Source organism: Camarhynchus parvulus, chromosome 19, assembly GCF_901933205.1.
Source record: "Camarhynchus parvulus chromosome 19, STF_HiC, whole genome shotgun sequence".
In the NCBI taxonomy this organism is placed as follows: domain Eukaryota; kingdom Metazoa; phylum Chordata; class Aves; order Passeriformes; family Thraupidae; genus Camarhynchus; species Camarhynchus parvulus.
This window is the reverse complement of record NC_044589.1, coordinates 9,427,620-9,451,087: the sequence shown is the minus strand read 5'-3', so window position 1 is coordinate 9,451,087 and position 23,468 is coordinate 9,427,620. Positions and strand designations below refer to the sequence as shown.

Here is a 23,468-nt window from a genome sequence, read left to right as displayed (position 1 = left end):
GGGTAAAGCGGGGCCGGGGTGGAGCCGGGCCCAGTAAAGCCGGGCCGCGTTCCCCGCCCGCACTTTCGCCGCTTCCGCAGCGCCCGAGCCCCTCCCCGGTTCCGCCTCCCCAGCCCGCCCGCCCCGCTCCGCTCCCGCTCCCGGCCCCGGCCCCGCTGCCGCCCGCGGTAAGTCCTGAGCCGGCCCTGCCCTCCCGTCCTGCCCGGTACCGCCTCAGCCGCGGCCCTGAGGGGACACCGCGCCCGCCACCCTGGGGTCCCGCCCGCCCGGGTCCCCGCGTGTCCCCGGCGTGTCCTCTATGTCACCCGCGTGTCCTCTGTGTCCCCCGGGATCTGCTGGCGCAAAAGGCTCTGCAGGGATGGATCTGACAGAGCTTTGGGGATGCGATCGCGCCCCGGACTCCAAACTGACTCCGAGTGCCGGGTTAGGAAGGAAATTAGGGATGGAGTAGGAATAACAATGGAAGAGGAACTGAATAGGAATGGAATCGAGTGGAATTAGAATAGAATTAAAACAGTTAGAGTATAATAGAACAAAATTAGAATAGAATTAGAGTGGAATAGAATAGAATTAGAATAGAAAAGGAATGGAAGTAATGGCAGGCTCAGCTGCAGGAAGGAGGGAATTCTTCCTGGCGGTGTGACTGGAACCTCAGCGTTTATCACAGAAATTCAAAGGGCCTGACTCACCTTGGGTTCGCTCCCAGAGATTTTCAGAGGAAACAGGAAGGGAACAACACAAACCTCTCCGAGTCACTCCCCTTCCCAAAGCTCTGGCTTCTCTGGCACTGTCAGACCCTCAGATGTGCCCTGTTTCTCCAAACAGGAGGAATTTAACAAGTAGTTGCAGCTTCTTGCCAATAAAACTTGATTTATTAAAGAAAAGCAAAGTATTTTAGTCCTGATGGAAGGGAAGATACACAATTCCCTCCAAAAAAAAAGCTTTATTTGCAGGGCAGCAGCACTTGGCCATCACTCTGGTTAGGATTTCCAGCTGCAGTGTTACTTGTGCTCCACTGGGATCAGTAATTCTGTCTGAAGTCTTTGGGATTTGCTTGTGGAACCCACTGGAGAATGACATGCCCAGAGTTGTTTTTATCTAAACTCCTTTTTGTTTTCTTTATTTAAGCATTCTCCAGTGTGATTTGAATGAAGTTCCCCAAAGTAAAGGCCCTCTCCAGTGTTCCCGTCCACAGGCCTGGACAAGATGCCAAAGCAGGTAAAAAGCAGGAATTGTGTGTGCTAATTAAATGTAACTGCCAGGAGAGAATTCTTGGCTTATTTCCACGCAGTCAAGATTAGGTAACTACTAATGAATATTCACCCCTGCTTCATGAATTGACTGGACCTGTTTACTGTGGGTTTGAGCTGAATTAGAGACACCAGGCAGTGATTTTTGCTGTGCCCTGGGCTCTAACAGGGCAGGTGTTCATGCAGGCAGCAAGCGCATCCTAAGGGTGTTTGTTCAGGAAGCTGAATGGACACGAGAGTTGGGATTTATTGTCAAATATTCTTTTACTTTTGGCTGAGCAGGGCAGCAGAACCAAGCCCTTCCTCAGGCCGTGCAGTCTCTCAGTGGGTTTAACTTGCCTGGTGTGACACAGGGGCACGGGGGGAAAGGGGAATGGGCAGGAACTCCTCAGCCCATGCAGTGTTTCCTAATTGTGGTGTCTGTTCTCTGACAGCAGCAAGCTGCTTAATGCTCATTCAGAGGAGAATAACAGAAATCACTTGGGTGGCAGGGCTTTACTGCATTGCTAAGCTTTTTTTTTTCCCTTACTGTGTAAAATTCTGTATCACTGGAAATGAAGTATTTATACTGTCTGCAAAAGATAAAAATGCTCCTAAATGAGTAGCTTTTTTTTTTTTTTTTGGAACATGCTAAGTGGGATTTGCAGTGCATTTCCCTTATATTAATGAGCTCAGCTCACATAGTAGGAATGCTGCTGACTAAATTTAGCATTTTCTGTATAAACAAGGTGATGCTGCCCATGGGTTAGCTTGTGGTGCAGGTGAGCAGGGATAGCTTGGAGAACTTTCTGTCAAAGAGAAGGACATAACAAGAGGAGTGTACAGAGTGCAGAAATCAGGACTGGCGTCTTTTCCATTCTTCACTTTCTCTTCTAGCCTCTCCTTTCCCCAGCAATGGCAAACAGGTCCTGGAATCTCTCTTCTGGCTGGTTTTCCATTACATACAACAAGTGTGCCCTTCCAAATAATGTTGTCAAGGACATCGGAGCCCAGAGGCTGGGATTTGAATATTTTAAGTGATTGAAAGGGGACAGAACTTCAGCTAAGGCAGGGCAGCTCCTCTCCCAGCACCATTCCTGTGCCCTGGCTGTGATGTGTGCACTCTGCAGGTTTCACCCTGAAAATGAGAGCCTCTGCTAGGAAAGCTGCATTTGTTTTGGCCTGCAGGGGCTTCCAGCTGTACCTGCAGCCAGCCCTTCCTGCCTCCCTGAGCCCAGGGCACTGCTTGGATTGAATGCATGACATGCAGAGGCTTAGAAATGAGCCAGTTGCAAGAGCATGGGGTGTGTGTGTGTGTGTGTGTGCAGAGCTGCAGTGTGAGCCCAAGGCCACGTGCTCTGAGTGCCTCTGTCACAGCCAGAACCCTTTTCTAACATCAGAGCAGCTGGGAGGAGGAGTAGCTCTCACATCCTGGGGTCTGGCTCCTGCTGAGACTGAAACTCAGTGACATGGAAGCAGCAGAAGAGCTGGAGCAGGAGATGAGGTGAAAGTCCAGCTCTTCACCTTTCACTGGTGCTGATCTGACATCCCCTCCAGGAAAATGGCCAAAGGGAAGATTCTCTCATGCAGAATGACCTCAGTGAATCATTTGAAGAAGAATTTAGAGCCTTCCTCGGTGATGAAGAGAAACTGCATCTTTTTGATGACCTCACCAAGGTGAACCCGGTGACAACCAGGACAGGTGAGCAGCCAGGGAGTGTCTGCTGAGGGATCCCTTGCCCTGTTCTCACTGCATTAACACCATCAGCATAGGAGTTATGTATATTACACCTACAGTTGTGTATAGTACACCTACAGTTACATATATTACACCTACAGTTATATATATTACACCTGCAGCACTCTCTTGGTCACCTCATTCTCTGTTAAACCTGACAGGTAACACACCTGAGACTCTTGTTACCAACAGGCACAGCAAGGGTCAAACACACTTTGCAAAAGATGCTGACAGAAGGTGTTGCTTTTCAGTTCTGAAATGTCTTCAAGCAAGATACAGAGTCAACCTGTTCTACACAAATGCTGGCTGCAGCCTGGTGGCTTTAAATCCTTTCCAGCCTTTCTCCTGCCTCTACTCACCTGAGCTCATGAGGGAGTACCACGTTGCACTTTGTCCTCAGGTAACCCTTGTGTTTGAGATCACTGTCCTTCTGCAGAGCCCAGGTGTCAAACTGCTCCAAATTTATCTGAGAAAATACTCCCACGGGATAAACCCCATTTCTTGTGAAATATTAGTTCTGTTAAAAGAGCAATGCTGTCTTCAGGTGAATTTGAGATGACCCTTGCTATCCATTGCTGTTGATTACTGTACTCTTAAAGATGACTATTCTCTTTCACTGCCAGGATTTAAAACCTCACATCTTTGCAGTGGCCGAGCAAACCTACAGGAACGTCCAAAAACAGATGGACCCTGTGAACCAGTCCATCATTGTGAGTGGAGAAAGTGGTGCTGGGAAGGTAAGGAAATGTTTTTCTGTGACATTGCTCTCAAGTTTTGAGCTCTGCCAGTGATTTGTAGCACAGAGTAGTGCAGTGAATGAGCAAAGATGAATTAAAACCCCTCTGACACAGCACGTAGCCAATCTGCCCAGCACGACTCTCTTGAAATGTGTGTGAAGCATTAAGTGATTGCTGCAGTTAAACACACTCTGCTTAATATAGCAGCTCTTCAGGTGACATCTGTCATTTCTGGAGGGCTGGCTTTGAATCGTTCAGCAGGAATTGCACCTGAGTTCGTGCCTCAGCCTGGTCTGTCAGGCAGCTCTGGGTGTCTCAGCAAACCCTCTGTACAGACCTGGAGCAGTGGGTGCAGCTCCTGCCCTGGCCCCTGTGATGGTCCATCCCTGCTAGGACAATGCTGAGGGTATTTTAGAGCCCAAGAATAAGATGTTTTGCTGAATGTTAATGACTCAAAATCCATTCACATTCACTCCATCCCAAGGCAGTAGCTGTTCGTTCTGGCTGAGCCTCCAGATGGTGACACCTCCATGGAGCACTCCCACTGCAGCAGCTCTGAAATGTGTGTCTGTGGCACAGAGTTCCCACTGAACCAGAGCTCCAAACCTGACACAGTTCCTCTCCTTAGCCTCCCCTCCACCTGCACCCTGTGTTTCCAGAAGGCAGCACTGCTCCACTGCCATCACTGATAACATGTTAAAGACAAAGAGCTACTGTCACATCTCTCCCTTGCAGACCTGGACCTCTCGCTGCCTTATGAAGTTCTATGCCTCTGTTGCTGCCTCAGTTATCTCCCCAAAAGGCAATGAAACTGTGGAGAGGATAGAGAAGAGAGTGCTGGATTCCAACCCTGTCATGGAAGCATTTGGTAAATGTGGCTTTTTTAACAGCAAAGTAAAGTAATGGCCACTGTGGGAATTTCCTTTGTTCCCACACGAGTCTAAGCTATCTCTTGGTCCTCTCCTTACAAACAAACTCTTCAAATACTGGAGCTGCTTACAGAGCACCCCAAATACCTGTATGTGCTGCCTGGCAGAGTGGGACCACTCTGATTGTCTGTGTCTGCCACTGGCAATTTCACAGGGAACGCCTGCACCCTGCGGAACAGCAACAGCAGCAGGTTTGGGAAATACATCCAGCTCCAGCTAGACAGGTAGGAATCACTGGGTAAAACCTTACCTCTTGTCTTGGTCCTTTAAATCTTTATAATTTTGTTCCTCTAAAGCTTATTTCTGAAATCTGCCATAGAATATTGTATGTCTTTAGAGCATATTTTGGTTTGCTGGCAGTTTAAACTGTTATTATTTTCCTTTCTGGGTTTGTTTTCTTTTCCTGCAACCTTTCACCCTAAAGGTCTCTAAAAGAGTGCAATGGAAAAACAGAGATGTAGTTAAGAACTCTGAATAAAATATGAACAAAACTGAAGGTGAACTGCAAAGCATTCACAGTCAGTTGGTCTCAGAACAACACAACCCTCTTGGATTCTGTGAAGAGGTTTTGTTGAAATCTTTGCTCTTTTTCCCTCTCTAGATTTCATCATCTGACTGGTGCTTCCATCCAGACTTTCCTTCTGGAGAAAACAAGAGTTGCCTATCAGGCCCCCAACGAAAGAAACTTCCATATTTTTTATCAGGTTTGCCTACAGTTAATTTTGCTGAGTACTTCTGACACACAGCAGGGATGGAATCACCAGATTTAGCACAATTGCAACTTTTAATAATTACCAGTTTCCCTGTCTCCCAGGCTTCCAAATTAAATCATCCTTCCAGTATGTTATTCTTCACTGTCTGGGAGCTGTAAACACCAAAGGCAGAATTCAATTTTTACCTTGTTTTCTGCCTCCAGATCACAAAAGGTGCTACTGCAGAGGAGAGGCTGGAGTGGAACCTTCCAGAAGGGGCTGAGTACCGCTGGCTGCCAAACTCTGAAAGAAACTTAGATGGTAAAGATTAGCTTCACTAACTAATTAATCAATCTGTTAAGAATGGTTGGAACTTTAAAGGGAGGCAGGCAGAAATAGATCCTGTTCCATCCCCTGCTCAGCCAACAGCAGATGTTTTGCAAAGCCACCTGCATTAATGGGGCTCTTTCTAAGTTTCACTTGGCACTATTAAGTCTTAAAGCTTAAAATCAGTCACCTGGCTTAAACCAGCTGGTTCTGGCCTGGCAAATTTGCATCTTTGTGGCTTTGTTTAGAATCTGTCTTGTCTTTGCTTGTGCTTCGCCTGACAGAAAAAAACAATGGGTTGGTTCTGCAGCTTGTGTGTGGGATTTACCCAGACAGCTTCCCTGCTCTGCACTGACCATTCCAGCTGGATGGGATGTGCTGAGATGTTCTGCTTGCCCCTGTTTGTGTGCCTGGCTTGTTGAAGAGCATTGTTTGGCTTTTCAGAGGACTGCTTCGAGGTGACCAGAGGGGCAATGTTCCACCTGGGCATCGGCCGTGCCACGCAGAGCAATATTTTCAAGGTCAGCCACCCAGCAGGGACAGCAGGAGGCTGCTGAGGGTGTTGGGAATGTGTTCCCAGGGTGGGATTGCTGCTGGGATAAATCCCTGTCCCTGGGCACAGCTGCTGCTCCTCACTGGAGAGCCCTCAGCCCCACATCAGGCTGCGCAGCCAAAGGTTAGGTCAGAGCTAGAAGTGTGCACCTCTGAATTTCAGTTTGCCTTCAGGAGCTGCAGCATTAGGGAAACACACAGAGGTCTGGGATCTGCCTTCTGTGCAAGGATGTGCAGGAGCTGCCCTGTTCCAGGATAAAGGAAGGCTCAGGGGAGCCTGCCTTGGGGGGAGCTGTCCTGAAAAACTCCCTGATTGTATTGCAGGTGTTATCAGGCCTTCTGCACCTCGGGAATGTTCAATTCTCCAATCCACTGGATGAATCTCAGCCTTGTGAACTGGAAGACAAAACCAAAGGTGAGGCAACAACCATGCCATGTTCCAGAGCCTTGTTAGTTCAGTGCAGATGCCCAAGGGGAAGGATTAGAGAAAGGAAAGAATGGAAAGAATTCTTTCCTTTATTTAGTTAGTTAATTTAGATTTACTTATTATGTTTATTTCATTATTAACATTTCTTAAAATTTATTAAATCTACCAAATTTTCACTTGAGTAATTTTAACTATTATTACTTTTCATTATTAATTCCTTTTAACTACTAATAAATCTAATTACTTTATTAATAACTTAATTTTGAAAATTAATAAATTTGTTTAAACTGTATTGGATTTATTGTATTTAAAATTATTAAATCGAATTTGTTTAATTTAAATTCATTTAATTTCTTCATTTAATTCAGAAAGAATTCCTTATTAAAGAAAAGAATTTGAACAATAACTCTCCTGCTGATAGGAGACAATTAAAGCCGTGAGCAACCCAAAATTTAGGTGTGTTTTTGTGAACAAACAAAAACCTAATGCTCCCCTGCCCTGAGAGATAATATCCTTCCCTGACAGGTCAGGGCAACTGCAGCACTACCCAGTGATTTCAGGAGGATTATTGGCAGAACTGTGGCTCTTGTCTGTAATCTTACTCTGCCATCACAGGGCTGGCAGAAATCTGACCCAGAGGGAGAGCAGGGCTTTTCACAGGAAAGCTTGGAAGTTTTCATGATAAAGACCAAAAGGCAGTGACAACAAATCTGTTGAATTGCAGCAGAAACAGATTAAATTGCAAGCCTCCTGTCTTCAGGAGGCTTGTGGATCTGGATTTTCTTCAGAGATAAAACTGCCCTGAATAGGGAAGGTTCCTGCTGCAATTTCACATGCTCTGAACTCAAACCACTTAATATTCAAATAATTTTGAATACAGCTCAGCTGAGAAAGATCTTAAATGCTTTGTCAGCAAATATTCTTCTACACTTCATTTCTATCCCCAAATCCCTGCTTTTTCCTGGTCATGACTGTTTGATTTGTCTGTCTGGATTTTGAGGTCCCTGCTCAAAAAAGTAACAAAGACACATCTAGAGAGAAAATCAATTTCAGTGTGGCACACTTCAGCTTTTTCTGGTACTCATTTTAAAGAGAGGACCCAGAATTCTAGGGGCACTCTGCATCCAAATTAAGAGTCTGGTTTTGCAAAACTTACTCCCAAGTTTGGGTAGAAAGATCCAAAATTCCCATTTAATTTGGAGAGCTGATGGAAATGGCATTTTCCTACACAATCTCTAGACCTTCCTTACCTTCAGAGGTATGAGCACAGCAGGTGACCTTGCACTGTTTGTTCTCCTGAACAAGAGTTTATGAAGACCACGGGGGAGCTGCTCCAGATTCCCATTGAGGAGCTCCTGGAATCTTTAAGGATTCGAACAATCACTGCTGGAAAACAGCAGCAGGTGTTCAAGAAGCCATGCTCCAGGGCTGAGTGTGAGACCAGGAGGGACTGCCTGGCCAAAGTCATCTATGCCAGGTAAGGATGGCTTCATCCAGGTGATTTTTGGGAGGGAATGGGGAGGCCAGAGGGATTCACTTGCTGCTGTTTCGTGGCAGCACATCAGAAATTCCTCTTCCTTCCAAGTGACACTGATGGAAACAGCAGTAAAAGAAACAATTCTGATTATTGCAAGCAAGCAGCTTCCAGCTAATCCCACTGTTGCTGTCTGCAGGTTGTTTGAGTGGCTGGTTTTGGTCATAAATGAAAACATCTACACAGACCCCTCAGTGTGGACCAGCTTCATAGGTATGGCTATCCCACCCTGCTTTAACTCAGGGGCCAGCAGCTCTCCAGGCTGCTCCTAAACTAAAGCTCCCTGTCCTCCCACGTTGCTTCCAGGTTTGTTGGATGTTTATGGGTTTGAAGCCTTCCCTGAAAACAACTTGGAGCAGCTCTGCATTAATTATGCCAATGAGAAACTGCAGCAGCACTTTGTAGCTCACTACCTGAAGGCACAGCAGGTAATACCCCAAACTGAAGATCAAATCTTCAATGTCTGATTTAAAACGGCATCTTTTTGTCACTTTAATTGCTGTGCCCGTGGTCAGATGGAACCTTCAGTCAGTAATGGCACAGAGAGCAGTGGGAGGGAGCAGTGCCTTTGTAAAGAGGGGGGTGTGGGGCAGTTGGAATGGCCCAGCTTTGTCTCCTGGGGGCTGGAAATCTGTTCCCAGCCCCACTGGATCTCTGCTTGCTTCTCCTCAAAGAGCTGAACACCTGAGACTCAATTCTTGAGCTAAGTGCAGCCTGAATTGAGATTCTCTTGGAAGTTTCCGCTTACAGCCATGAAGCATGAAGTCCCTAAAGAGTGGAGCTTCTGGGCTGAGCTTGGTGTGAAGGCAGAGCCCACCAGACCCCTGTCACCCACACCTGAGCACGTGGGACCTGTGGAACCCTCCTGCCCCAGGGGCACAGCTGCTTGACCCCAGCCATGCTGGTGCCTTTAAAACAGACCCCAGTGTGCTCCAGCTTTATCCTTGAGCAAGGAGGGACACAAATGCTGTTGTTTCACAGCAGAGAAGGTTTTTTTGCACTGTGCAGTCCCTCACTGGTCACACACTGCTAATTCCAGCTCTCTTCTGAGTGCCTACAAGGTGCAGAGTCCCTGCCAGGGCTGCTGCTCTGCCCCTCCCCACTGCAGATCCATTACCAAAATGCTCTTTGCCATTAACTGGAATCAGGGAAATTATTTTCTTTATGGCAGCAGTGTGCTGGCACCTCCTGCCTCACAGCAGGGTTTTGTCAATTTATTCAGGATCAAGTATTTCTTTGGCTGCCATTTGTGCTTTGCTGTTGCCAGGCTGCTTTCCCTGCCTGCCCTGGTCAGCATGCCAGGGGTTAATGGTCAGGGAAGATGGGAAGCAAGTTCAGGCACACAATTGCTTTGCTTGAAATGGCTCCATGACCTCTGGTTATAGCACCCCTCCCACTCACTGCCTGCCCTCTTACCTCTGGATCTGGCTGTCCCCCAAACCACTTAAATGCCATTAGTGGCTGTGCTGAGCAAGCTTTTGGCAGGAGGCTTTTCAAATAACTGCCCAGAGCTTGTGCTTGTTAAACACTGCTGACAGTTTGTCCTGTAATTCAGCATAAATATTGTACCAATTATTCCAACCAGCATCTCCCTGCACTTCCTTTCAGATCAGGCTTTGCTTTAAGTGGAGCTCAGGCAGTAAAGCCTGGCACACAAAGGTTGGGCTGGGGCTGTGTCCCAGTCCAGGGAAGGAGTTCTGCTTGTTCCTTGTCCTTCAGGGAAAATCCCAGCACAGCCAGGAGAGGCTTTGTGTGACTGTGGCTTTTGTTTGCTCTCTAAAGCAGCCTTGCAGCTCACTTGGATAAATCCATGGCGTTCCCAGATCCTCAGATAAATTGTTCCAGCAGGTTCTGATCCACACCCAAAAGCTACCTGGGGTGGGATATCCTCATGTGGGTTGTTTTTTTTTCTCAAGCTTGGTGTTGACCTGGAGCTGAGCTGGGATTAACTCCTCAAACAGGACCTGGATCAGCTGCCCAAGGCACAGAGCTCTGAGCTCTGGTGCCCTCTGCTGCAGAATAACCCCTTCCCTCTTCCTTCAGGAAGAATATGCAGCTGAGGGCCTGCAGTGGTCATTCATCAACTACCAGGATAACCAGAACTGCCTTGACCTGATAGAGGGAAATCCTCTCAGCATTTTTTCCTTGCTGAATGAGGTAAGTGTGATCCAAACCCTTCAATTTTGGGTCCAGGTTCCTGCCTTTGTCCCGTGCCACCAAATAAAACACAAATAGTAAATTAATAGAAAACCTGTCAGCTATAATATTTCTGCAGGGCTTCAGTTTCACAAAATCTGCTTCCTCCTATTCTGAGCTGTCTTTTTCCCTCTGATCCTGGATGTTCTGATTCAAATATGAAGCCTCAATTACTTCTTTCCCCCTCTTCCTTCCCAGTATTTCAGGCCTTGCATTCTCAAAGCAGCTCTGAAGGTAAAATTGCTACCATTTGAATGTTAAATGTTGTAGCTTTTAGAGTCAGGTCTTTGTGCCAAACAAGAGGTGCTGCAGTTGTGTGTCCTTTGCAGGAGTGTCGCCTGAACAGAGCCTCCAACACTGACCTGTTCCAGACCAGGATTGAGAAAGCCTTGTCCACTAATCAGTGTTTAAGTCGAGATAAATTCAGTAAGAAGCCCAACTTCATCATTTCACACTATGCTGGCAAAGTCTGCTATCAGCTGGCAGCAATGGTGGAGAAAAATAAGGTAGGTGTTTGCAGAAAAAGCTGTTTAAAAAATCTTAAAAGTATCCTACAGGCCTAAAGTGATTTAAATCAAAACAAATACACTCAGTGCTGGGTACTGGACATACCTTGCTGCAAATAAATCCTTCAGGCCCTGTGAAACTGGGTGATGTCCTTGGTGGGATTCTCTGAACCACCACTGGCACAAGCAGATGCTTTGTTAAACCTTTGAGCTGGGGTTGAAGTGAACCATCACCAAATCAGGGCTTCTTCCATTCCTGGGGGATGCAGAATTGTTAATGGCATCAGGGCATTTTTATAACTTCAAATACAGCACTTAATTCCCAAAAATATTCATATAAATTTATGAGAAACAAGAGCTGGGCTTAACTGCTGAAAGTGCTCAAAGTACTCAAATTTTGGCCATCAGGGAATAAGTGAAATGTGAAATAGTCTGCAGAGAGCAGGGTCCCTTCTCAGCTCTGACATCCCCAGCAATTATGGCAAGTGCTGTTATTTATTTATTCAGCAATAAAACTCCATCTCTTAATTCAAAGGAATGTTTCTAATGCCTGCTGCAGTCTGTCCTTCAGGGATTAAACCACTCCTGAGAGCTGGAGCTCACTTAGGCTGTGTAACAAGAGCAGTGATGGGAGCAGTCGTACATTTGCCTGGATTTGCTGAATGTTCAGCCAAACATTGTTTTCTGTTCCTAAATCTGACTGTGAATGAATGCACATCATCAGATTTGATACTGCAGCTGTGGTCACATCAAATCTGGCATCAGAAATACTGTTCTATCTCTATATGTGCAATTCTTAGTTATTTTCAGAGGTGCAGGTGCCTGCCAGGTCCAGATACTGACAGGTCATGTCTGTTTGCAGGATGCTGTTCCACCAGAGCTGGTCCACGTTTTGCAGAACTCAAAGGATCCTTTGCTTCAAAAATTATTTCCTGTGACAGAAAAGAACCAAAATAACACCAAAACCCAGAACAGAGCAGCTGTTGTTACAGTGGTGTCCAAGTTCAAGGTACATCCCATTCAGGTTTCTGCTGTAATTTTGGAAACTTCTGGGATTTACCATCAACAATTTGATGAAATGCATCCACAGAGTGGATTTTGTGCTCTAACACTGAGCCTGTAAAGCCATCCTTGCCCAGAGCAGCTCCATGGGGTGGGTGGGAGATCCCTGAGGAGGAGGAGGAGCCCTGCTGAGCCCTGTGTTTGTTCCTGCAGAGCTCCCTGGAGCACCTGATGGAGATTTTGAGCAGAACCACACCCCATTACATCCGCTGCATCAAGCCCAACGCTGACTGCAAGGCCATGACTTTCAGGAGAGAAGAGGTAACTCCTCCAGAGCCTTCCCCAGGGCTCTGCACTGAGTTTCTTAGGATCTTGAGTCACTTGCAAAGCTCTTTGCACAGCACATTTTGAAACAGCTCCTTCTCCTTTGAGATAAGCACCCTTCCAGGGTCACTGAGGTGCTTGTCCAACACAGCTCCCAAGCACAGCAGCTCTTCCAGCTGCACCTTGCCTGTGGCTGGGGTGATTTGGGTGCTGCCCTCACAGCCCTTCCAACAGCAGCTCTGGGCACACAAATACCTTCCAAACAAAACTGTGCTCGTTCCTGGAGTCCAGGAAGCTGAGAAGCTTTGGGAGCAGAGCAGCAGATGCTAAAGCTGTAACTAGAGAGCCTCATCTGATGGGCAGTGAGGCTTTAAACACCCATGGAATCTGCTGAGCATGGAAATACCAGCACTGAGCCTGGAAATACCAACACTGGCTGTGGATGCCCAGGACAGGGCACACAAGGAGCAGCTTCCACCAAAGCATCAGCTTTGCCTAAACCATCTCAATTTGTGCCTCAGGTTCTCAGCCAGCTGCAGGCCTGTGGGATAGTGGAAGCCATCACCATCAGTGCAGCAGGTTTCCCAGTCAGGTAAGTCCAGCTTCTTCAGCATTTTTAATCCATTTCTATAGCAATTAGTGGCCTTTAGTTATTCAGAAGAGCTTATAAACAGGAAACCCAAATATTTTGCACCGTCAGCATATCCAAGCACAATTACTGCCCTGGCTTTGCTACTGTTACTGGGAAATCTGAATTTCTTCACAAGTTCTGAACTTTCTGGCCTGTTTGACCATTCAGGCATCAGTCTGTTAGCATCCCATGCACTGGATCCACAAAGCCATTCTGGAATTTTCTCCCTTCAGAGGATGAGTTATTACCATTCAGCAAAAAGGAACAGTTATTTACAGTAATGGTTCTTGCCTGGAATTCACTGCACATTTTGTCTGCCAGGATCCCTTTCCAAAGTTTCACTGAGCGCTACGAACTGCTGAGGAAATCCTGGGGCTCCAGCAAAAAAAGAGTGTGGGATAAAAGCAACTCTCATCCTGCTGAGAAAACAGGTAAGTTTCTTCAGGTAATCCCTCTGCCATCAAGTAAAATTGTCACTGCAGCCATTTGATATCACACAGATCAGGTAATTACTGTATTCACCACTATTCTCAAAATATTTCTTTAACCTATCACCAACCTGAGTTTCTAATTTGCTTAACACTTAAAATCTTACCCCTCACTGCTGGTTTTCTGTGCTCCTCCTGGGTGGAACAGTTTCAGAGGTGTCTGGGGTTCCCCTCACCCAATATAATTTGGAGTTGATTCTTTAGTAGACTTGAAAACCACTTACCTTTTGCTTTATTTTCCTTCTCCTTCCTTTCTTTCCCCCCTCCTTGTTTCCTTGCTGAATCACTGACCTTCCAGCTTACCTGGACTCTGCTGCTTCTTGCACCTTTTGCAAACTTCTCTTTTTCTAAGCAAGAGTGAGGATGGACTTTAACAAACACAATCCAGCCCACAGGTAATGCCTTTGCTTTGAGCTCCTGAAAGGAGGAGCTCATCAGGGGGTTACATTTCATATTAAAGGTTATTGCAGCCCCTTTCTGTGCCCCAAATTCACCCCGTGGGTCAGTTCAATGAGCAGCAGCTGTGGGAAGCAGGACCAGCCTGTTCAGATGAGTAAAACTGGTGGAAATCTGTTCACCCTGTGGAAATGGGGTGAAGCAAGGAAGTGCAGGCTGGAAAATTACTTACACAGTGGATCTTTCCCCCTCAATTACAAACCCATTAACTGCAGAGCCTCTTTGTGATGGGTTTTTAGTCCTTTTTATCTTGAGGGGGTAATAAGCTGCAAACAAAGCAAAACAATTGCCCAAACACAGGGATAAGCTTTTGGTTCCCTTATCAGCCCAGCCCCATGAACACCATCAGAGCCACCAGATGTCTTCCTGTAAGCAAGAATTGCTTCTATTTGTTTTCAGGACCTTAAAATGCTCTCATCTCCTTAGAAATATTTATAGCAGAAAAACAAACAGTATCCAGGATGGAATGATGCAAAACCCATCCAGCCCTGTGCATGCAGGAGCTCCTGCAACAATCTCTTGTTCCAGGTCTGAATTAAATCTGTCTCTATTTCCAAAGAGATTCATGTGGCTGAACTGTTTGTAATGTAAAAAATTGTGCACTGTGTCCCAGAAATGGCTTTAATAACCTGTGATTGCTGCCATAAATTCCTGCTCAGTGCAGGACCCCATAGCTGCTCCCAGTGCCCTGTGACAACTGTACAATTGTGCAGAATTTGCTTCCCCTTCCTGCACTTTTCAGTACATTAAGGCTACAATTCCCTGCCTTTTGTTCTTTGCTCCCACAGCTTTGAGTTTTGAGTATTTAATGGGATTTTCTTAGGACTGAGCTGCTCAGTCTATTCTTAATGGCATTGCTGCTGCTTTCTCCTGCTTCCATGTGGGATGTTTGGGGTGGGAGAACACCTGAGCCTCCCTGGTTCAGCCTGGATCTGCCCCAAATGACAGTTTTACCTGTGGAGAACAGAGGTGATGACAGATGAGAAGGCAGCACCCAGCCACAGCCCAGTTTAAACACCCACACTGGTTTGCTGCTGGCTGGCACCTGGTGCAATCTGTGCTGCCACATCTTAGCCTTAAACACAGCAGCATCAAGTGCTCTCAGCCACCCCCTCTTGCTGCAGGTATTTCCCCTCTAAGTGGCCAGGAAATCTCAGTGCAAAGACAATGTCCTGGCCCCATTTCCAAATTTTGTGGTGCCTTCTCCTCAATGTTTCATTTCCAGGTGAGAGTGCAGCGATGGGTGATGACAAAGCACCACGTGCTGCTGTTCTGGAGATCCTCCAGGATGCTCTCAGGGGACAAAGCCCTGCTCAGGCAGCAGGGAATGGAGCAGGAATCCCCTCAGTCTTCTGTGGCAAAACCAAAGTGTTCCTGGCCAATTCCCTGGTAAGTGCTGTTCCTTGGCTGATGCCTCTGGAGTGCTCCTGCCTCAGGGCCATTCTGGCACAGACAGAGGCAAAACTCCTGCCAAGCCAGTGTGACCAGAACTGGCCATTTTCCATCCAATTATTAAGCTCAATCAAGCACCCATCAGAATCCAGCTCTGCAGAGCACTTTGTGTAATGGCCTCTGTGTTGGACAAGGAGCTGCACTTGTGTCAGAATTCCAGTAAGGATGGCAGCTTTCCTCAGCTCCACAGGACAGATTTGGCTGGGAAAGAGAGGAAGGAGTCAAAGGCAGTTCTGCCAAGCTTGCTGCCTTGAAGCAGCCCCTTCAGTGGAGCTGGGTATGAACCTGCTGCTGCTGGCTCCACCTTCCTCCCCAAGAGCTTCCATTTTCATTTCCATGTTACCTGAAAAGCACCAATGAAGTGAGGACACTTCCCAAACCTAATCCAGCAGTCACAGGACACTGGAATGAAGCTGTGGTCCCCTGGGCAAACACCAAGAGGCTGTAAAAGAGGGAAGAGCTGTGAGCACAATTCCATCCCTAACTCCAGGCTCCTGTTCTCCACTGCAGCTGGAGCTCCTGGAAGCCAGGAGAGCAGAGGTGTTAAATGAGAAGGCATTTTGCATCCAGTGCTGCTGGAGAAGATTTAAAGAGAAGAAACCAGCAAAGGAGAAACGCTCTGCAACTCTCATCCAAGCAGGTGACTTGTGGGGTGGGGCTGAAATAACAGAGCAAGGGACATTTCCAGTCACTCTGGGGCATTGCAGTGGCCAAGTGCCATCTCCCAGTGTGTGCAGGAGCTGCTGAGATCCTGTCCACTCAGGTTTCTCTCTTTGCATCCCCAGCTGTTCGTTCCTGGCTGGCCAAGAGTCGCTTCCAGAGGCTGCGCAGGGCTGCCCGCGCCATCCAGCGGGGCTGGAGGAGGTGGAAGGTGAGTCTGGGGGACAGGACAGCACTGAAAGGAGCCTGAGGCTTCTTGGGGTCTGAAAAGAGAGTAATAACTGTGAGAACTGCAAACCCAGTGCTCCAGAAAACTCTTCTCCAGCTGAAGAGCAGATGCCAGTCCTGTACAGCTGTTTCTGGCTCATCCTGTAGAATAAACTCACTCCCTACCTGCAAGGAAACTGGGGTGTGCTGCTTCTGGCTCATCCTGCAGCATAAATTCATTTCTCACCTGCATGGAAACTGGAGTGTGCTGTCCTTCCAGACTCCCTCTTAACAGAGTCACTTTTTCAGTCCTGAGTTGTGCCCAGGACATGTGAGAACATTGCTGTTGCCGTTGTTGTGTCTTTCAGGCAAAAGCGGCCGCGCTGGCAGCAGCGGAGCTGGACGAGGGGGAAGGAGAGGAGCTGGCAGGCCCTGGAGCTGCCCTGGCCCCTGGAGCTCCCTGTTCCCTGGGCACAGCGTGGTCCCTGCAGGCAGCTGTGCAGCTCTGGCCCCTGGGGCTGGTGCTGGCTGCAGCCCCTGGCAGTGCCACGGGGCCACGGCGGGCGCTGGCGCTGCTGGGCTGCCTCAGGGGGCTGCAGGAGGGCCCCAGGGGACACCTGGGCTGTGGCATCGCCTCCATCAGAGCCCTCCCGCAGGTACCTACCCCTCCCTCCTGTCTGCAGCTTGGGAGCAGGCTGGGGTGGCATCTCCCACTGCCTGGCACTGCCTTCCCTCAGAAACTGCACTTACAAATCAGCCTCGGGTCTGGGGGGGGGGAACATTTTTGTGTTGGCATCAAATTCTGTGTGCAGGAACTGCCACAGCTGCTGCAAACGGTGCCAGGGCAGTGCTGAGCACACCAACCTCCAGAGTCTGAGCTGATCTCAGTCCAGTTCAGTGCTGGCATTTCTGTAGTGACCATTTCTCTTCAGTCCATTTGTGGGGACTCCTCTGGAGGAGGAGTTCCTCTGTCCCCAGTGGTTCCCACACTCCAGAGTTAAATGTGAGTAACAAAATCAGCTGCACATCTGGCTGAACTCTTCCCCTCTTGTCCCTGCAGGGCCCTGTCAAGTTCCACTGCAGGAGGTCCCCCCTGCACTTTGCCAACGTCAGCCCCCACACGGAGGCGTTTTCCATCACGGGACTCAACCAGATCCTGCTGGACAGACAGGAGCTCCTGCCCACATAGCCCTGCCCTGGCCTTGGCCTCCAGGGGGGCTCCCTGCAAGCTGCTGCTTCCAAATCACTCAGTGTCCACTTCTGCTGCTACCTCAGAGCTTCCACAGCGCTGCCTTGTACGTACAACGTGAGGGAGAGGGACTCACCTCATAATGCACATTATAATAACCTTAGAATAACATTAAATTACATTTACTGTGGGTGGGGGCAGCTCCTGCTCCCCCCCACTTACAGGAAATATCAACACTATGGGAACAAATCAATTCCAACAGATCAGGTGCTTGAAGCAATGAATACTTGAACTGAACTGCCTGCAGCAGGCAGAGTGAGCAAATAATAATGCCAATAAATATTCCTGATTCCTGCAACCGTCCTGACTGAGCACCAGTGTCCCCAGGGGGGTGAGCAGCAGCCAGCTGCAGCACCAGGGGCAGATGTCTCAGGGAAAAGCAGGGCTGGGCTCTTGCTTTTATCTACAGAACCAAAATCTATGAGCTCTCGCAGCTGCCAGGTGTGTGCAGAGCTCCCCAGACAGCACCACCCTGCCCAGGAGGGCTCTGAACCCTCCTTTTGTTGCTTGTGGATCTTGAAAATGTTTGGCTGCTCTGTGTATGTCATTTAAAATAAACTGCTCCATGCCTTGTCAAGGTGTCTGACCTTTCCCAAAAACCTCCAGCAAACAAAAACATTTCAGAATACTCATGGATTAAAATCAATGCAAATATATTTAATATTGTCACTGTGAAGCAACATTTCCTGTGGCTGCCCAAGAATTCCATAGAATACCAAGGTCAAGCCCCAGGATGTAAAAAAGAAAGTCCCAGCACAGCTCTGCACTGACATCCACGGGCACAGTGGCCAAGGCACACAGCAGAGTGCACCCAAACCTCGCCAAACAAAAATCTCAGGGACGAAGGAAACAATCCCCACTCCCCCAGCAGCAAAGCTCACTCGGGGAGGATGGGGAGGACGTTCTCCTTCTCCTCGGGAGGCTCCACGATGCTCAGGCAGCAGTCGGCGAACTCCAGGAACAGCGGCTCCTGCATCAGCCGCCTCAGGAGGGAGCTTTTGTCCCGAGCCTGCTCCAGGGCCAGCAGCAGCTGCCGCAGGTGCGGGTTCCGCAGCAAATCCCGCAGCTCCGCCGATTCCCCTGGGGCAGGGAGGGGAAAAAACAGAGTTACAGCCGAGTTACAGCCCAGCCTGGGGCCAGCAAACCTTCCCGGGGACACAGCAACTGACGGTGCTGTCAGGGAAAGCTCAGCTCCCTGAAAAACGCCAGGCACCGGTGTTAAAGTGTTAGAAGTTGGAAAAGAGTCAGGAAAATTAGGACAATAAGAATTTAGACAACCAAAGCTTGGACAATAAAAAACAAAGAATTTCAGACTCCCACTCTCCCCCAAAGCACCCCTTGCTAACAAAGGATTAACCCTTAAATGCAACACCTTATTGCACAATTATATATCTCATACACGAATCAAACATTTCTTTCAAACCAGGGTGTTCCTGCTCAATTTCAGCTTCCCCCCTTCATCTTGTAAATCAATTTTCTTGGTTCCTCCAAGTCTGAGCTTTCCTGATAAGGAAGCAATAATTCTTCTCTTGGGATCATGGTGTGTTTGTTGTTATCTCCATCCAGAGAGGATAATGGGAAGAGATTCTTGATTACCTTTTCCATTCCTGGTGCTAGTTACAAAAAGCATCTCACAGCACATCGTTTCTATTTTAATATTATGTTAGAGCCTAAAAACTGTATTACCACACCACTTAAAGGGGATTAATGCCAAAGGAGATGAACACAGCATCACTTTCCCACACAGCACACGCCGTACTTATTTCAGTGTTTGCCAGGAGCGGGATTTGTTACCCAGGAGCTGCAGTTTCTGCGGCGGGACGCGGTCCTGCTCCTCCTCCTCGCCCAGGATGTCCTCCGGGGCCCCGGGGCTGCCCGCGGGGGCAGGGGGGGATCCGGGCCCGGCCGCCTCCTCCTCCCGCCGGGCACCGGGCGCGCAGCGCTCTGCGGACAGAGCCGGTTAGCTCCGGTCAGCCCCGGTGAGCCCCGGCTAACCCCGGCTAGCCCGGCACTCACCGCGGTGGGTCCGGCAGCACGGCACGGAGCAGCTGCGGGGAGAACGGCGTGAGAAACGAGCCCGGGACCGCCGGCCGCCCCCTCAGCCGGTACCGGCCGGGCCCCCCGCTCCCCCCAGCCCGTCCCTCGCTCACTAGGCGGTGCCGCAGCGCGGACAGCGATACCGGGCCGCGGCCCCCGCCCCGCACTCCGCGCACGGCCCCGGTGCCCTCATGGCCGCTCCCGCCGCTTCCGCTTCCACTTCCGCTTCCGCTCCACCGGCCAGGGCTGCCAATCGAGCGCCGCGAGCCAGGCGTGTTTAATCGACCGCCGAGCGCAGCCTGGGCGTTTTATCGAGTTATTTCTATAAATAGATAAATATAGAGAGATATGTGGATTTAGATATAGAGAGAGAGCGCGCTGTGAATGGGGGAAGAAAGAAGGAGAAGTGGATATGGATATGGACATATATAAACAGAATAAATAAATAAATAAACAGACAAATAAATAGGGAAATATGGAGAGTTACAGAGGAATATAGATAAAGATGAGGAAACAACAACAAAGCAAAGAAACTGGAAAGAAGTCCCTGAAAACTCCAAGCGGCTGGGGTTGTGTGTGATGAATGTGAGAACATCCTCACTTGTGGGTGTCCATGGGATTTTATTGCTGTGCGTTGATGAAATACCACAGAGCAGCAGTGAGCAGTGCGGAGCCAGAAGCATGAGTGAAAAACGCCAACTGCTTGTTTTTAAAATTTTCAAAGTTTAATAGTAACAAAATTATTATAAAAAATAGTAATATAATTAGAGTAATAATAATTTGGACAATTTAGATTAGGACAATATGAGACAATAAAAACAAAGAGTTACAGACAGTCTGGGTACCTCTTTCTGGGTAGAAGTCAGCTTCTTCTGATAATGGGGCAATAAATTATTTTTCTCTGAAAGACTGAGGTGTCCTGTGGCTGCTATCTCTCTGTGAGTACCTCATTCCTTTCTTAAAAAAATATCCCACACACATAGTTCCTATTTTAACTACAAAAGTTACCTTTTAACTACGAAACTACATTTACCATACTACTGAACTGTTAATACAGCACCACTAATCAATACAACAAACTACAAATAGTAAATATCTGCGTGGAGCCACAGCATGTGCACCTTTCACACTCTGTTATCAGTGCCTGTGGCACTGGGAAGGGCTGCTGCCCACAGGAGCCCTGAGGCCACCAAGAGCAAGCTCTCGGTGCTCCCCAGGTCCCAGACCAGAGCAGGTTTGAACAGTTGGAAGAAAAGGGAAAGAAAAATAAACAGTGCAGGGAAAACTGTGCCTCAGCCAGCTAAACCAACTGAAAAGCAAAGCAGCACTCTGTTCTGCTCCGTCAGTGCCCGGACAACAGAGTGCAGCACAGAATGTGGAGCAGTGCTGCTGTTAGAGCAGTGAGTGCAGCCTCTGGTAACAAACTCTGTGCTGCTTCTTCTCCGCACCTTGGCTCTCAGAGCCAGCACTGAAGGCACAAACACAATGTCCAGCATTAACAGAACACACAGCTGGGGACACAAGCATCACAATGTGAGAAACAGCTACTCACTTTTCATAATTTAGGAAGGTTTCTTAAACCTCATCAAAAATACAACAGAAGGCTGAATAAAGAGAAGAGGTTATGGTGCCAGGAGCAAAGGATTTTCCCCGCCATGTGCTCAGCCCCCTCACAATGGAGGTTTTTTTCCTTTTTAACCCTTTAACCCCTCCCAAAGTTCTGTCCATCAACCTCTTCTATTCTGCCCAGTGGTGGAGACCTCTCAAACCCTGACTGGAGCTCAGGTGTCACCACAGTGACAAGCCAGCCCTCCCAGCTGTCCCTTGACAACCACACGAGGGGGTACAGCACAATCATAAACCTATACAACTTTTCTCAACCCACACATGCTGTTTGTCTGTTAATTGGGAGAGTCCACCACGGCATTCCTCATTTATCACAACACAACACCCCGGGATGGGGTGGGTTTGGTCAGACATGGCCAATGGCGGCACAGACCTGCACGCACGCGAGGCCCAGAGGCCGTGCACAACACAACTATAAACCTGTACAACTTTTCTCAACCTATACACACGCTATTTGTCTATTAATTGTGAGAGTCCACCACGACACTCCTCATTTATCACAATACATCACCCCGGGGCAGGGGTAGATGGGCCAGACATGGCCGACGGCGCAGGCCCTCACGCATGAGGCCTAGAGGCCGCACACAACACAACCATAAACCTATACAACTTTTCTCAACCTATACACATGATACTTGTCTATTAATTGTGGAGTCAACCACGGCATTCCTCATTTATCACAATACACCACCCTGGGATGGGGTGGGTTTGGTCAGACGTGGCCGATGGCGGCACAGGCCCTCACGCGCGAGGCCCAGAGGCCGCACGGCGCCTTCAGCCAGGCCCCCAGCGCCCGGAGCCTCAGCGTGTACAGCAGGGGGTTGCCCAGGCAGGTGAGGGTGATCAGCATGGCTGTGCAGTTCCTGAAGATGTACACCCCCGGGTACAGCTCGCCGTGGCAGCGCTGGTTGGCCGCGTCGAAGATGACGCCGGCCAGGAATGGCGCGTAGGACACCAGGGCCAGCAGCCAGATGGAGATGCTGGTTCTGGCCACCTGCGTCTCTGCCGACCTGTAGGTGCCCGTGGCTTGGCCGCACGCCTGCATCCTCAGCTTCCTCTTCCTCAGGATGATGATGATCCTCAGGTAGGTGAAGAGGGGCACGAGGAAGGCCACGGCCACGTTGGGCATGGCGATGAAGACCAGGTAGTTGACGCAGAAGGGGCTGTAGAGCACCGAGATGTTGCTCTGTGCGTGCAGGCAGTTCCAGCCCATCAGGGGCAGGCAGCCCAGGAAGAAGGCCAGGACCCAGTTGATGAAGACCACGGCGATGGAGTGGTTCCTGGCCACCCTGAATCTCGTCCTCATGCTCTTGGCGACAGCCAGGTAGCGCTCAATGCCGATGCTCACCAGGTTGTAGATGGTGGACAGGATGGACGTGGTGTACAGGGAGTAGGGAGCCAGCATGTCCCGGGAGCCAAAGATGGTGATGTCGGGGTTGGTGATGAACAGCATGGAAATCCAGAAGCCAGAGAAGCTGGTGAAGAGGTCAGAGATGGCCAGGTTGCAGAAGAGGATGGAGATGGGCTTGTGCAGGTCCCTGGTGGCCAGGCGGGTGAAGATGACGGTGCAGTTGAAGATGATGGAGATGACGTTGATGGTCAGCTGGGGGATGCCCAGGGCCAGCACCAAGTAGTGACTCCAGATCTTGGTGTGGTTGGCAGAGCAGTTCAGGAACCCGTTCATGGTGGGAAATGCTCCTTTGGGCCGGCTCTGCTCATCCCATTCTCCCCAGGAGCTCCCACCCCGATCCCCGGGCGCGGATCCTCTCCTGACACACAGCTCCTGCTGCCACATCATCGTCGTCACGGGGGTTAAACTTTAACCAGGTGTGTTTTTTAATATTTGGGCTGCCAGCTGGGGGCTGTGCCGATCCCTGGGAGTTGCTAGGATAGCCCAAACTGCAGAGCACATTTCCCGCACGGATGAGCTGCTGGAAGCAACCTTTGACAAGAGCAAAACCTGCCCAGGGCTTGGGGAGACGGGTGGTGACACCTGCAGTTTAAAAATTCTTCAGGGATGTTCTCAAATGGAGTGAAGTGAATCCAGCTGTAACTCACAAATGAATTAGATCATAAAGGATTTGAGAGGCAGGAAAGGGGGAGCAGAGTTTTGTGGGTTTGGAGGGCTGAGGGGGCTGAAATAAAACATCAGTGCTGTGTCTCCAGCCTGGACCCCAACAGCCCAGAAAATGCCTTTTCCCACTTAATCCTTCCATGATAGCACAGCTAAAACCCAGCCAACACCACTACCATGGCTTTGCCACAGGATATTTTGTGTTTATTTCATGTGGCTTGGTCATTAATAAACCACTACCAACACCAGTGCAGCTTCTCTTTCTCCATCTTTTTAAATGCAAATGGTTTTTTGAGATCTTAGATTGAAACTACTTGAGACCTGGGGGGAAAACAAGCTCTGGGGACACAAATTCCATGCTCTCAGCAGAGGGCACTGCTGGAATAAAATACAGG

At 48.9% G+C, this 23,468-nt stretch overlaps 3 protein-coding genes across 5 annotated transcripts; 1 reads left to right on the top strand and 2 right to left on the bottom strand.

Annotated features, from left to right (window-relative positions):
* Positions 1–117: 117 nt before the first annotated feature.
* On the top strand, positions 118–17,903 carry MYO19 (myosin XIX). Of its 3 annotated transcripts, XM_030962552.1 has the most exons (25): positions 118–167; positions 1,129–1,218; positions 2,787–2,931; positions 3,219–3,367; positions 3,591–3,704; positions 4,440–4,572; positions 4,788–4,857; positions 5,235–5,337; positions 5,550–5,646; positions 6,097–6,173; positions 6,529–6,619; positions 7,937–8,108; positions 8,305–8,378; positions 8,472–8,593; positions 10,209–10,322; positions 10,691–10,867; positions 11,730–11,876; positions 12,083–12,190; positions 12,715–12,785; positions 13,146–13,255; positions 14,994–15,157; positions 15,731–15,860; positions 16,006–16,091; positions 16,456–16,743; positions 17,148–17,903. In XM_030962552.1, the coding sequence occupies exons 2-25, from the start codon at positions 1,207–1,209 to the stop codon at positions 17,274–17,276; spliced, it is 2,883 nt and encodes a 960-aa protein (XP_030818412.1). In that variant the 5' UTR covers positions 118–167; positions 1,129–1,206; the 3' UTR covers positions 17,277–17,903. The 3 variants fall into 3 exon arrangements, 2 of the variants coding, with proteins under 2 accessions (XP_030818412.1, XP_030818413.1); XM_030962553.1 differs by lacking the exons at positions 11,730–11,876; positions 12,083–12,190; positions 12,715–12,785; ... (4 more) ...; positions 16,456–16,743; positions 17,148–17,903 and having other exon boundaries at positions 10,213–10,322; positions 10,691–10,825; XR_004061273.1 differs by lacking the exons at positions 8,305–8,378; positions 10,691–10,867; positions 11,730–11,876; ... (6 more) ...; positions 16,456–16,743; positions 17,148–17,903 and having other exon boundaries at positions 10,209–10,320.
* A 69-nt stretch (positions 17,904–17,972) lies between these two features.
* Positions 17,973–19,586, bottom strand: ZNHIT3 (zinc finger HIT-type containing 3). Its single transcript, XM_030962758.1, has 4 exons — positions 19,487–19,586; positions 19,353–19,384; positions 19,131–19,280; positions 17,973–18,416 (listed from the first exon to the last, which is right to left on the bottom strand). Exons 1-4 carry the CDS (start codon positions 19,564–19,566, stop codon positions 18,214–18,216), a joined length of 465 nt encoding a protein of 154 aa, XP_030818618.1. The 5' UTR covers positions 19,567–19,586; the 3' UTR covers positions 17,973–18,213.
* A 2,125-nt stretch (positions 19,587–21,711) lies between these two features.
* Positions 21,712–22,683, bottom strand: LOC115911446 (lysophosphatidic acid receptor 1-like). Its single transcript, XM_030962389.1, has one exon. The coding sequence runs from the start codon at positions 22,681–22,683 to the stop codon at positions 21,712–21,714; it is 972 nt and encodes a 323-aa protein (XP_030818249.1).
* Between the last annotated feature and the right edge of the window lie 785 nt (positions 22,684–23,468).

What these genes read in the sequence shown, in the direction of transcription:
- LOC115911446 (XM_030962389.1), bottom strand. Translation starts at nt 22,683, where the DNA reads ATGAACGGGTTCCTGAACTGCTCTGCCAACCACACCAAGATCTGGAGT.
- ZNHIT3 (XM_030962758.1), bottom strand. Translation starts at nt 19,566, where the DNA reads ATGAGGGCACCGGGGCCGTGCGCGGAGTGCGGGGCGGGGGCCGCGGCC. An exon ending in CCGCGCTGCGGCACCGCCTA is followed by an intron (nt 19,385 to 19,486) that starts GTGAGCGAGGGA and finishes TTCTCCCCGCAG; the next exon opens with CTGCTCCGTGCCGTGCTGCC. An exon ending in GTGCTGCCGGACCCACCGCG is followed by an intron (nt 19,281 to 19,352) that starts GTGAGTGCCGGG and finishes CTCTGTCCGCAG; the next exon opens with AGCGCTGCGCGCCCGGTGCC.
- MYO19 (XM_030962552.1), top strand. An exon ending in CCCTGTCATGGAAGCATTTG is followed by an intron (nt 4,573 to 4,787) that starts GTAAATGTGGCT and finishes GCAATTTCACAG; the next exon opens with GGAACGCCTGCACCCTGCGG. An exon ending in ATCCAGCTCCAGCTAGACAG is followed by an intron (nt 4,858 to 5,234) that starts GTAGGAATCACT and finishes TTCCCTCTCTAG; the next exon opens with ATTTCATCATCTGACTGGTG.